The following is a 13,314-nucleotide window of genomic DNA, read 5'->3' as shown; positions in this document are numbered from 1 at the left end:
TTAAACTTTGTTTGATTTCAACAAAAATTGAATATATGGGGTTCTTTAATATGCTGAATCTAACCTTGTATTAAGTTTTTGGATTTTGGGCCCCGTTTTTAAATTGATCCACATTGAGGTCCAAAGGGTCCAAAATTTAACTTTTTTGTTTGATTTCATCAAAAATTGAATTATTGGGGTTCTTTGATATGCCGAATCTAACCGTGTGTTTAGATTCTTAATTTTTGGTTCCGTTTTCAAATTGGTCTACATAAAGGTCCAAAGGGTCCAAAATTAAACTTAGTTTGATTTTTTACAAAAATTGAATTTTTAGGGTTCTTTGATATGCTGAATCTAAACATGTATTTAGATTTTTGATTATGGGCCCAGTTTTCAAGTTGGTTCAAATCGGGGTCCAAAATTAAACTTTGTTTGATTTCAACAAAAATTGAATATATGGGGTTCTTTGATATGCTGAATCTAACCATGTATTTAGATTTTTGATTTTTGGGCCCCGTTATCAACTTTGCCCACATTGAGATCAAAAGGGTCTAAAATTAAACTTTGTTTGATTTCATCAAAAATTGAATTCTTGGGGTTCTTTGATATGCTGAATCTAACCATGTATTTAGATTTTGGATATTGGACCATAATAGGTGAATGTCCAATTTGAAATTTTTAAGTTCTTAGACAACATTCATTCTGTGTCAGAAACCTATGCTGTGTCAAATATTTAATCACAATCCAAATTCAGAGCTGTATCAAGCTTGAATGTTGTGTCCATACTTGCCCCAACTGTTCAGGGTTCGACCTCTGCGGTCGTATCAAGCTGCGCCCTGCGGAGCATTTTAGTTTTAGTTGTTTTTGTGCTTTGTATCGATCTGATGAATTAAACTCCTTTAAACTGAGTTTGTTCGTATGTTGTGCTGTTAAAATGTACACCAATGTCCCAGGTTTAGGGGCACCCGCAAACATGTATAACCACATTATGTGTGTGCCTGTCTCAAATCAGGAGCCTCTTATTCAGTGGTTGTCGTTTGTTGTTGTATATCATATTTTTTTTTTTTTTTTTTTTTTTTGTACATAAATCAGGCCTTTAGTTTTTCCCGTTTGAATTGTTTTACTTTTGTCATTTAATTTATAGCTTACTATGCGGTGTGGGTTTTGTTCAATGTTGAAGGCCATACGGTGACCTACATTTGGTAACTTCTAAGTCATTTGGTCTCTAGTGGAGAGTTGTCTCATTGGCAATTATACCACATCTTTTTATTTTTATATAATATAAAAGTATTCAAAATAAATTAAAGCCAAAATACTAATCATGTTTTTTTTACATATTCTACGACGTACTAAACGAACTGTACAAGAAACGAAGGACAAAACAAAGATCTATACACCTAACATGTACATGTGTGACGTTCTATCTAACAGTCAACAAGAAGACATGTCACTTAAAACTCGACAAATTATTCAGAAAATAAAACGACCAATAATTGTAGCTGCTGGCCTAGTAGTGAAAGAGATACCACGAACTACAACAACCGATGCAATCCCCTGGCCATCAAGTCAGTTTAATCAAGAAGGTCATCCAGATATCAATATGGCTGAAAACGAAAGTCGATCCTTTGGGGTCTGCGTTTCAAACCTTTTTGCACTGGTATTCTCGTTGAAGCTTGAACCTAAAAAGTTCTCTTAACACATTTGAAATGCTTGAGATTCACTTGTGTACCGTTTTAACAAGTCTTCATTTGTGTAAATCGGCATAACTAAAATGTTTTATTTGTGCGAATCATTTTTGTTTTATTAATACGCATAAGTTAAAACAATGTAATATCTAAGACATACAACTTTATGCGTTTTGTTTTCATAACACTTAATTTTTCTTACATCTTGAAAGCTTAAAAGATTAAACTAACAAAGGATGCGTCAAAATGTAAAAAAAATAGATAAATAACAATAAAGAATTGATTGGGAAAAAAAAACAATTCAGTTTCTGTCATCATTGGTTAAAATGTCTGCTTCGAATGATTTTTCTTTTAAAGTCTTCATTTCGTCTTGGAATGTGACTATTGTTGGTTTTCTTTCATATTTGTATTCATGAATGTTGCTTGGATCCTGAAGCAGACGATAAAAAGCGGAGGTTGATATCTGTCGATCGATTACAATTTGGCTTTTTCTTTTAGATTTATTGAGCAAGAGTTTCCGTTCTCGTTCTTGTTTCCTTCTAGTCTCGATCATCCAGCCGCTTTATTTTTCAAAGTATAGCGTCTGGATGACAAGTGATATAAAAATGGTTATTTATGACATTCGGAATAGTATCGGCTTTTTTAGCTTGTTTTTAAAGATAATGTCCAAGACGAATAACCAAGAAGTTGGTTATTGACTTCGGAAGAAATGACATTACGATAATATTATTGAAAAGTCCGAGTGTATCGATTGTTGTTTAAAGCTATTTATATTTTTTTGTGACGACATACAAGTCATGGAAAACACCAGACAGCATGGCTTGCATGGCCACGAAGGAAAATAACAGCACATCCAACCTTGGTAAGATGATATAACAGAAACTGTTACTTAAATTTTAATGCAACCTGATACACCGAGTAGTTATATTCTTTCATGCATGTCCGTGCTACGCAAGCGAGTTAATAATTATACAATAAATGGCAATTTTTGTATTGAATGGGACCACTCGAACAGTCGTATACGCTATAAATACATTTTGGGGTTGATATGTAGTATCTTTAACTTTATAAATACTTGATGGAAAATTTGCTTTGACGCCGAAATGTGACCTTCATCCAAGATAAGTTTGTTGTATCTATTTGTAATAGGGAGTTTGCATCTTGATATGTGTAAAAAAGGGGGAGGAGAGATACACAATGATGTACACATTCAAAGGAGGGAACGCAATCCAAAACCATGAGTAGAAGAAAAACAAAGTGTATCTAGAAGATGCCATTGTGTACATACACCAAACGGTCAAAATGATTTATACTCCATTTTTTTTAAAATATACTGTTAGTAAACAAAGTCTGGATCGGTCAACTTAAAATAGAAAAATACATTTTTTGCACTTTTATTGCACTTTTAAAAGGCATTTTTTCACACACAAAAAAGTTCATGAATGAATAAAAATGTCAGGGAAGATACCAAGTGGCTATCTTAACCTGTCACTATATTTTTCTTAATGTTGATGGCATGAGAAAATCACTGAAAATTCGATTTTCTGCAAAATAATAGACAGTAAAACAATAGATTCAGCATCAATGAAAGGTGTAAATGAGGCAACAACCGGTGAACCAAATGACATGCATTACCAAAAGTAGACATCAACATGATTAAGAGGTCATCATGTAGACTAAGACAAAAAGTGAAGATAAAAGTACCAAAAAGGTCAACAATATACAAATAAGAAGATGCAGTATAAATACCAATGAGACAATTATCCACCCAAGTTCAAATGAAGTCTTCAACAATGAGAAAAATTCATGTATGGTTTGGATAGAGAATACAAACAGGGAATGTGTCAAAGAGACACCAACCCGACCAAAGAGCAGGAAACAGCCAAATGCCACCAATGGGTTATGTCTTCAACGCAGCGTGATAATCTCGCATCCCGAAGCGGGATTCAGCTTACCCCAAGACATTTTTAAAAATATATTTCTATGATTTTTTTTTCAAACAATTTGTTTTTCATATATGCTATGCTGGTGACCAAAAATTAAAATGATTTTAATATTTACTTTCTTTTGTAGACAAATGATGATTTCTGGACACAGATGTTATGTGTAAAATGTGAAGAATTAAAAAAATATATATAATATTCGAATTTTCATTGTATCATAAACAGCTTCAATTTTATAAGAACAAGATTCAAAGATTTTTTTTTTTAATAACTGAAGCATCAATCAGTATAAATAAATCACAGTACCAAAAACGTTGGGTAAACATTATTTTGACAGCAACCACAAAACGAAAAAAGGTACACAGACGTATATTAAGTAAATAAAACAAAAACACATTGTTGTCAGAGAATTAAGATTAGTATAAACAAATTAAAAATTATATAAACAAGTAAACAGTTTGTTTTCACGTTTGAATTGTATCTCATTTTCATGTCGGGCCATTTTATAGTTAACTATATGATATGGAGTTTTCTTAATATTGAAGGCCGAGCAGTGAAACTGATTATATTTGCGTATATCCATGTCATTTGAACTCTGCTGGGTTGTTGTCTCATTAGCAATCATACCAATGTCCTTATTTTATATTAAGGTTCACACGTACAGGAGAAGTTATTGTTCTTGTGAAGCTGTCCTTTATTGCATGCTAATACATGATGGATATTATAATAGTTGGAGAAGTAGAATACACTTTTCAGTTATTATTTTTTTTTACAAGTTACCATGCAGTATGGGATAAATCCCATTCCATCTTTTCCATTTGCATGATTCAAACATGCATTCAAAGAGTATTGGGTTTCATGAATGACTAGTTAAGTTCTGTATTTCTCCATAGACACAGGGTAACACTGGCAAAGTGGTATTGTGTGAAGGTTGGTTCCTAAATATTTTCTTCACAAAAAGGATTAGGCGATATAGATTATTGGTGGAACAGTTAAGAAACATTCAGACTATTCTGTCGTTTTCAGTTTTAAGATCAGTTAATTTTGTAAATAAAAATTGAGTTGGCTCATTGTGTGATCGATCAGTGATAAGTTGTTAAGGAAGTTTTTCTACATTGTAATCTTAGCATTTGTATGAGTTGTTTTTCTTTACATAAACGTAACTTGATGTGTGCTTTTTTTGTAAGGTAAGTGCATCAGATATCTGAAAGAATATATAAAAAGGAAAGCATAAATTATAACAAGAACAGAAATAAGAATAATGAGACAAAACGAAGAAAAATGGATAAAAAATAAAGAATACAGACTAACGGTGATACAATATACTGACTGTCGGTTGCTTAACGTCAAGTGGCAAATATCTCATGCATGTCCAGGACGATGTGATACAATATAAAGAATAGAGAATAGTGGTGTGCTATAATATGAAAAATAGAGAATAATGTTATTTTATAGTATGAAGATAAGAGAATAACGTGGTGTGCTATAATATAGGATAGATCGATTTTGGGTTGCTTGGTTATCGTCTTGTGGTAAATAATGGTAATGTTCAGGACGAAAAAAAATAACAATAAATATAAAAAAGGAGGTCCTAAATTATAGCCCGTTCGGGATACAGATCGGAGAAATTATGACTCACTAGAAAATTAGGGTATATTGTATTGAGGCAGAAATTTAGCTTTATGTACAACGGTCCACCTCCGGATCCCTCTCTTAGTGCACAGAGAGCTCGGTATCCTCTTATACACGAACAGTGTCGGATCCAGAACTTGTTTTAAGGGGGGCACTACAGTCATGCTACACTGAGTGTTTCTTAATATAATTAACCAAATTTTTCCCACGAAAAGGGAGGGGGGGAGGCTGGATCCGTCTATGACGAGTGCTATAACATTTAGACAGGGTCGTAACTAGGCCTCAGAATCAAACGAGGCATGTGTTTGGGTGCCGCCGACTGAGGCAACCAGGTGTGACCCCCCCCCCCCCCCCTTTTGGCCACAAATTGTAATATTAGGGGTCGAAATATAATACCTTGTTACATCCGTTTTTGTATCATATTTACCGTTTTTTGTTTCATATTTACCGTAACGAAGAACTGCATTAGGTTAGCTATCAGAGCAGGCTGACAGATACTTGCCTAGAATCTTGTTCCATCAAACATCATATCCATTTTACAGCAGAGGTTCATGTTTGATAGTAGAAAAAGCGGAACAAATGTGAGGCCAACGCTTCACTAAAAATAACACAAATTTTAAATAACACTTTATAAACAAAGCCGCCAAAGAATGGAACCTAGTCACTGTCTGTGAATTCTAGTTCGACCTTTCTTTACCAATTCACGTTTTTCTTTAAAAAAAAATGTACATGTACGAAATTCAGGAAAAAAAGATCACCGTTAATTACAGTTTTTGATAGTTTTTTTTTAAAAAATTTAAGCTAGAAAAGTAGTTAATGATAAAGTCTTAGATAAAAATCATGACAAAATAAGGTTAAAACTTATATAAAGTACTTTAAATCAACGAAACAAATGTCCGAAATCTGAATATTAAGCTATAAGTACGGCCAATTAAAGCTTAATTTTGACTATACTTTATTAAGTGTTTATAAATCACCGAGACAAGAACTCTGAGGACAAGAATACGTGTGAAATGGTTTTTTAAGTAGTTTTATTTATTTGACATCACGTCTGTATTAAAATTGCCCATCAGCAAGTTGGGCAACATAGGGTGAGCTACAAGAATGTCAGTTTTAATAATCTACATGTACACTGTTTACTGTTTTGTTTTTTTAAATCAAATTGGGGATAACGGAAGTGCTATTTATAGATATGTTCTATATTCAATTATTTGTTACGCCCCCTATAAATATCTGACCAGTCCGGTTAATCACCCCAGACGCTATATTTAAATATGCGTCTGGGTAATCGAGACTAGTTTCCTTCGTGGATCTGTTTGTACTAATCGTCGATAAATATCGGTTTTGAAGATGGATCTGTCCCATCCAATGTCATAGACTTTAGTTTCAACTTTAATGTGTTGAGAAGTTTTTGGAGTATAAACGTCTCGTTTGTTGAATCCATGTTGTAAAGTTTTGAAATATGGAGTCGAATAGTTTGTATTTAACACATGATGCCATGCACATTTTTCCTTCAACGATTTGCAAGTTCGATTTATGACTTTCTCCGTTAGCATTTCAGTTTCCTTCTTCTGCTGATCAAAAATGGATTTTAATTTTTCAGTTTTTGCAATTTCCACAAGATTTGCTTTAACCGCACGATCTCTTGTATTTGAGGAAATTTTTAAAATAGAGGAGCACAACGATCCCTTTCCTAAAGGCACAAGTCCTTGGCGGTTTGTATGGTAACGATACATGGCTTCTCTCATGGTATTTCTATAGTGTCTTTCCCTGAAATCAATAAAACGTTATGTTTTTGGTAAAGCTATATACCTTCTTTCCAATGCAAATTACTAAGACATCGACCATAAAATTGAGAATGGAAATGGGGAATGTGTCAAAGAGACAACAACCCGACCACAGAACAGACAACAGCAGAAGGCCACCAACAGGTCTTCAATGCAGCGAGAAATTCCCGCACCCGGAGGCGTCCTTCAGCTGGCCCCTAAACAAATATATATACTAGTTCAGTGATAATGAACGCCATACTAAACTCCAAATTGTACACAAGAAACTAAAATTAAAAATAATACAAGACTAACAAAGGCTAGAGGCTCCTGACTTGGGACAGGCGCAAAAATGCGGCGGGGTTAAACATGTTTATGAGATCTCAACCCTCCCCCTATACCTCTAGCCAATGTAGAAAAGTAAACGCATAACAATACGCACATCCATCTTTGTGTGGGCATTGGTGTTGATTTATTAACAAACAGGAATTCTTTTAAACCAATGTTGTTTTTACATTTATTTCACTTCCATTCTGAAACGAATTGTTTTGTTTTTAAGCAATTTAGAGTCGATCATTTTATTTAAAATAGTCAGCCCCTCACCCCATAAAAGATCAATGGTCGGTGGTTATCAATCAAATCTAGACTGGAACATTTTTTTTCTTTCGGTTTACATTCACCCCTGAACTTGTGTCACGTAATTTACTCTAAAATCGGTATCATAAATTGTTTTTCGTGAACAAGAAGTTCCTGGATTTCTTACATTCAACTCTTACAAGTTTTTAAGCACGTGTCTTAATTTCCATCGCTAAACTTTGACTAATATTTAATTCCCTTAAATGTTAACAAAGAATCTGATAAGTTATATTAGCCCAATTTATTTGCCATTAGTTTGTTTCTGCATGTTTTGTTAATTCGACCATCAAAAATTGTTACAATTTTATCATAACAAGGCTAAATATGTCTTTTAATCTAAATCATTTCACGTTCCTATTTCAGAGATTTTTTGGTAATAAAACATAAAAATTATAACATTATGTATGTAAAATGTGTCATGCAGTAATTTTATGTAATTCAGGTCAAAGGTAATTCATAGCTTAGAGTTAATGGGTTTTAATTAGAATTTTGAAAAAAATCAGAAATTTATCAAAATATAGGAAAGTTAGATGCAAATTTCAATATCTTGCAACAATTTGCCAAAATTGGATTTTTTCTATTTTTGACAATATCCATTTGTCTATTCACTGATGCTTATTTCTTGAAAAAATAAATACCACTTTAGGAGATTGATGGACGCATACTTCCTTCAAAATTCATTGTGGCCTACAAAAATTAAGGCCTTCTTTAACACTCTCTATCGAATAATCATTCGAGACAAATCTACCCTGACATGGTTTATTTTTGTCTATCCAGGTCATTTTTAGCAAATATAAGTTTGAATGGCCAGTAGCACTGTTAAAAATCAGAATTGATTGTTTTGAAACTATACACATTTTTCACTAGCATTTTAGTGATTTTTAGGCATTTATGCAAATGAGGCTGTTTCTATAAATAGACACAATGCAACAAAGTCTATAATAATAATAAGTTACATTTTTACCTTTCCTATATATATAAGATTCCAAAAGTATAAAAATATTTCAAAAGTTACGACATGCCATTTGGACAATATTTTGGATTTTGCATGGTTTTCTGGCAGACTGGCTCTTAATCTTAATCATTTCACGTTTCCACGTATTGTTACATCACTGACTTGAAATGAAAACAACACTTTATAATGCGTCCGAAGCGCTTTCATGGAATTTCGTCCATCGGGAACGCTCAAAGCCAAATATTTGAAATCCAAGGATTAATAAGTACCGAAACACGTGAAGAGCTATTAATGTTGATCAACAGGGAAACACGTGAAGAGCATTTAATGTTGATCAATAGGGACATAAATACAAGAGGCTCTCAAGAGACTGAATCGCTCACCTGTAATTTTTTGTTTAAATCTTTCATCAATGATTATTTTTGCTTTTCAATATATATTAAAGAATGGCTTAAAACTTCCATTCAAATGTTCTTTGTATCTGTCATATTTTCTTCAAAATCAAAGAAAAGCATTTTACCACTATGTTTCATTTTAGCCATAGTGGCTATGTTTCTTGACGTACAAGAAAATAAAATACAAAATTTATACTAGATACTCTGAAACTCATTCAGCCCAAGTTTTTTTCTGAAATTGATTAAGCAGTTTCAAAGGAGAAGATTTTTTAAAGTAAGCAAACTAAATGAACAAATTGTGAAAATTGATTTTAAAGGGCAATAACTCCTTAAGGGGACAATTGGCAATTTTGGTCATACGAACTTATTTGTAGATCTTACTTTGCTGAACATTTTTGCTGTTTACAGTTTATCTTTATCATTAATAATATTCAAGATAATAACCAAAATCTGCAAAATTTCCTCCTTAAAATTACCAATTAAGTGGCCAACAATGGGTTGTTAGATTCATCTGAAAATTTCAGGGCTGACAGAGCTTGGCCTAATAAACAGTTTTACCTCTCATCAGATTAGCTCTAAATGCTTTGGTTTTTGAGATATAAGCCAAAAATTGCATTTTACCCCTACGTTCTATTTTTAGCCATGGCGGCCATGTTTTTTTACGAAACAGAAAATAAAACACTAACTTTATTCTAGATACCCTTAGAATCATTCAGCTTAAGTTTGGTTGGAATTGGTTCAGTAGTTTCAGAGAAGAAGATTTTTTTAAGTTAAAAAACATGATAAAAAAATTGTGTAAAATTGTCCTTAAAGGGCAATAACTCCTTAAGGGGTCAATTAACAATTTGATCATATGAACTTATTTGTAGATCTTACCTTGCTGAACATTTTTGCTGTTCACAGTTTATCTTTATCATTAATAATATTCAAGATAATAACCAAAAACTGCAAAATTTCCTTAAATTTACCAATTCAATGGCAGCAACCCAACAATGGGTAATCAGATTCAACTGAAAATTTCAGGGCTGATAAAACTTCACCTGTCAGATTTGCTCTAAATGCTTTGTTTTTTTTTAGATATAAGCCAAAAACTGCATTTTACCCCTATGTTCTATTTTTAGCCATGGCGGCCATGTTATTTGACAAAACAGTAAATAAAGTACAAGCTTTATTCTAGATACCCTAAGCATCCTTCAGCTCAAGTTTAGTTGGAGTTGGTTCAGTAGTTTCAGAGAAGAAGATGTTTGAAATAGTTTACACCAGACGGACGACGACAGACGACGACGGACGCCAAGTGATGGCAAAAGCTCACCGTTCCGGAGGAACGGGGAGCCAACAATAGCCAATTGTTTATGTTTGGGCGTTCCTGATGAAGGTTGATATCGCTTCGGACGCACTAAATTTATAAGGTGACATTTACGAGGGTCGTAATGGGGATACCTTCGTGACGAATAACGGTAAAAAAATCTTACCAAATGACGTTAACGGTAATGTTTGGTGCATGACGATAAAACGTACACTTTCTTATAGACGATAAAAAAGTCGACTGATTTTGACGAATCACGTTTAATTTTTTCCCAAAAAAACGGTAACGATAATTATTTGAGACCTCTGAAGAATCACGATAAGGATATTTTGACGAATCACGGTAAAATTTTAACCAATTTGACGCTAACGGTAGCCGAAAATGACAGTTTGACGTCAGACGGTAAAGGGCATTCCTACCCTCATTTACATTAATGATTGTATTTCAAACTCAATTTAATGAAAGGATTTAAGATCGGAAGATCACCATCACCAGCCTTATTCTTACTATCTTCATGCAGTTTGTTGGAGAAATTAGAAATAGATGAAGGAACGGCCTTTTAGAATATTTGTTGATAAATGTATAGTTTATTCAAAGACTATTATAATAGTCCCAGGTTTATTTGAACAAGCGAACTGGAAAGGGTAATGACATGGTAACTCTTGTTTGATCTTTTCATTTATTCTAAAAGAATGTTTACAAATCAAAATTTAGTGTGAACTGGACAGCAAATATGTTTCTAAATTGTTTTCCGAATGCCAGTTTAACAGATTGGGACCAATCGCTGAAATTGGATATATAAAGACCCATACTCAAAATGAAATATAAATTTCCGGTAAAAAAATATATTGTAAATAAAAGTTGCGCGTCCTCGTCTAAACAAATGCACTTTTCTATATACAAAATTATTATTTTTGCAATGTAAATTTATGTTTATTTTTTTAACCCATTTGTGCGATTGCTTCCCACCCGTTTAAGTAAAAAGAGATCTGGCTTTAATATACACCATATACTTACTTTAAGAAGAGCAATTTTTTCAAGTTTATTTTCACTTTTTAATCAAAACTTTTCGAATAGTCAAATAGAAAGTTCATACCTTAAACATCGGGAGGAAATAAACTCATCATAGATACCAGGATTGAAATTTTGTATTTGCGCCAGACGCGCGTTTCGTCTACAAAAGACTCATCAGTGACGTTCAAATCAAAAAAGGTTAAAAAGGCCAAATAAAGTACGAAGTTGAAGAGCATTGAGGACCAAAAATTCCTAAAAGTTTTGCCAAATACAGCTAATGAGGTAGAAAAGCCCATTAGTATTTCAAAATTTCAAAGTTTTGTAAACATTTAATTTATAATTATGACCATATCAATGATAATTCATGTCAACACAGAAGTGCTGACTACTGGGCTGGTGATACCCTCGGGGAATAAAAACTCCACCAGCAGTGGCATCGACCCAGTGGTTGTAAATAAACTCATCATAGATACCAGGATTGAAATTTTGTATTTGCGCCAGACAATTTGAACATGCGAACTGTAACTAATAAAGGGTAACGACTGAAGTTCATCCAACTCATTTACTACCAGAGAATAGTGTAATCTTTCTCCGCAGACACTTTTTGGCATATATTTCTAAATATGTGTTTCCCAAATGATATTTGAAGTAAAAAGAGAACTTACTATAATGTACCCTATGTATTTGTTTTAAGAATAACCATTTATCAAGTTTTTTTAAAAGTTATAATCAAAATATCGTGAAAGTATACAAAACAGAAAATACATACCTAAAGCATCAGACGGAATTGTGTAATGTCGTCTGCAGATCTATATAAAGAACCGAGCAGACGTTAAAACCGGTGTATAATTTACAGTTTCGTGAAATCTATAAACATATTCAAAATATTAAACGAAGTGTAAGAGTTACATTTCAAGTTTCAAAAGCTAATTAATTAACTAACAGGTAAGTAAAGTCAACAGAATTTAATTGATTGACACGAGTTGCTGATTAGAAAAGCAAATAACAGGTACATGAAATGCAAACATATTTATCGGTAGCCGAACCTTTTTGAGCTTTTTACAGAAAACAGAACAATTTGTATTTAAATTGTATGTTTATTTATCGGTACAAAGCACAGCAGTCTACAAAAATCATAACAATTGTTATATTAAAATTTTGTCTTTGGCAATTCATAATCTTACTATAACAAACAAAATTTTAATATAACACAATTAAGGAGAGAATGGCGTTCGTATTTACCACTACGAAAATAAAAAAAAAATAGTCAATTGTACAACCGTACAGTTTTAAAGGTAAAAGTGTCAAAAACTTAGTATTGAAAATCACATGTTTAATGGAAGCGTTGCTGATTATTGAGGGTCTGTGTGGGGGGTCCTTCAATTCTGTTTTCTTTAATTTTTTAGACCATTTTTATGTATTCTTCATATTTTTATTTTAGCACCTCATTATTCTCTATTCTTTATTTTTTTTCCATTTTTCTCCATTCTTAATATTGTTTGCCCCTTATTCTCTATTCTGTGGACCCCCATTCACACCTGAACAAGAAATGCAACAATGAAAAATAAAACAAAAGTTACAATAACCACTCACTGCATAACAAAACAAGGACCTAGGTGTGAACTCAGATGCTCCACCAGAAGGACCCGTCATGTTGCTCATGACAAGGTTAAAAGTCGCATTCAGTAATGTTACGATCGAGGAAAAGAGGACCCGGAGGCGGATTTAGGGGGGGGGACCTTATGGAGCTATATTTATGGTTAATCTAGACTTTTTATCGGTTCCACTCCAAACTTTGTCTAGTTTGGGGCCCGCAGGCCCCCTTTTTCAAAGTCCTGGATACGCATCTGCCGACCAGATTGTGGCAACGTCAAGTAGAATATATCCGTGGTCATCTGTGACAGACTTTCCATGACGAAAAACCAAAGCATGATGGCGTCTTTAAAACTAGCGACTTTACCATTGAGAACGCTGGCTTAATAGCTTTCTTTTAGCAGAAACCC

The 13,314-nt window shown here is 33.3% G+C and overlaps 1 protein-coding gene across 1 annotated transcript; it reads right to left on the bottom strand.

Annotated features, from left to right (window-relative positions):
* Positions 1–1,810: 1,810 nt before the first annotated feature.
* Positions 1,811–12,122, bottom strand: LOC127720842 (uncharacterized). Its single transcript, XM_052227590.1, has 3 exons — positions 12,081–12,122; positions 6,535–7,009; positions 1,811–2,208 (listed from the first exon to the last, which is right to left on the bottom strand). The coding sequence occupies exons 2-3, from the start codon at positions 6,985–6,987 to the stop codon at positions 1,966–1,968; spliced, it is 696 nt and encodes a 231-aa protein (XP_052083550.1). The 5' UTR covers positions 6,988–7,009; positions 12,081–12,122; the 3' UTR covers positions 1,811–1,965.
* Positions 12,123–13,314: the final 1,192 nt, after the last annotated feature.

This window comes from Mytilus californianus, unplaced genomic scaffold, assembly GCF_021869535.1.
Source record: "Mytilus californianus isolate M0D057914Y unplaced genomic scaffold, xbMytCali1.0.p SCAF_11, whole genome shotgun sequence".
Lineage (NCBI taxonomy): Eukaryota > Metazoa > Mollusca > Bivalvia > Mytilida > Mytilidae > Mytilus > Mytilus californianus.
The sequence above is the reverse complement of the archived record's forward strand: the minus strand, read 5'-3'. Positions and strand labels throughout refer to the sequence as shown.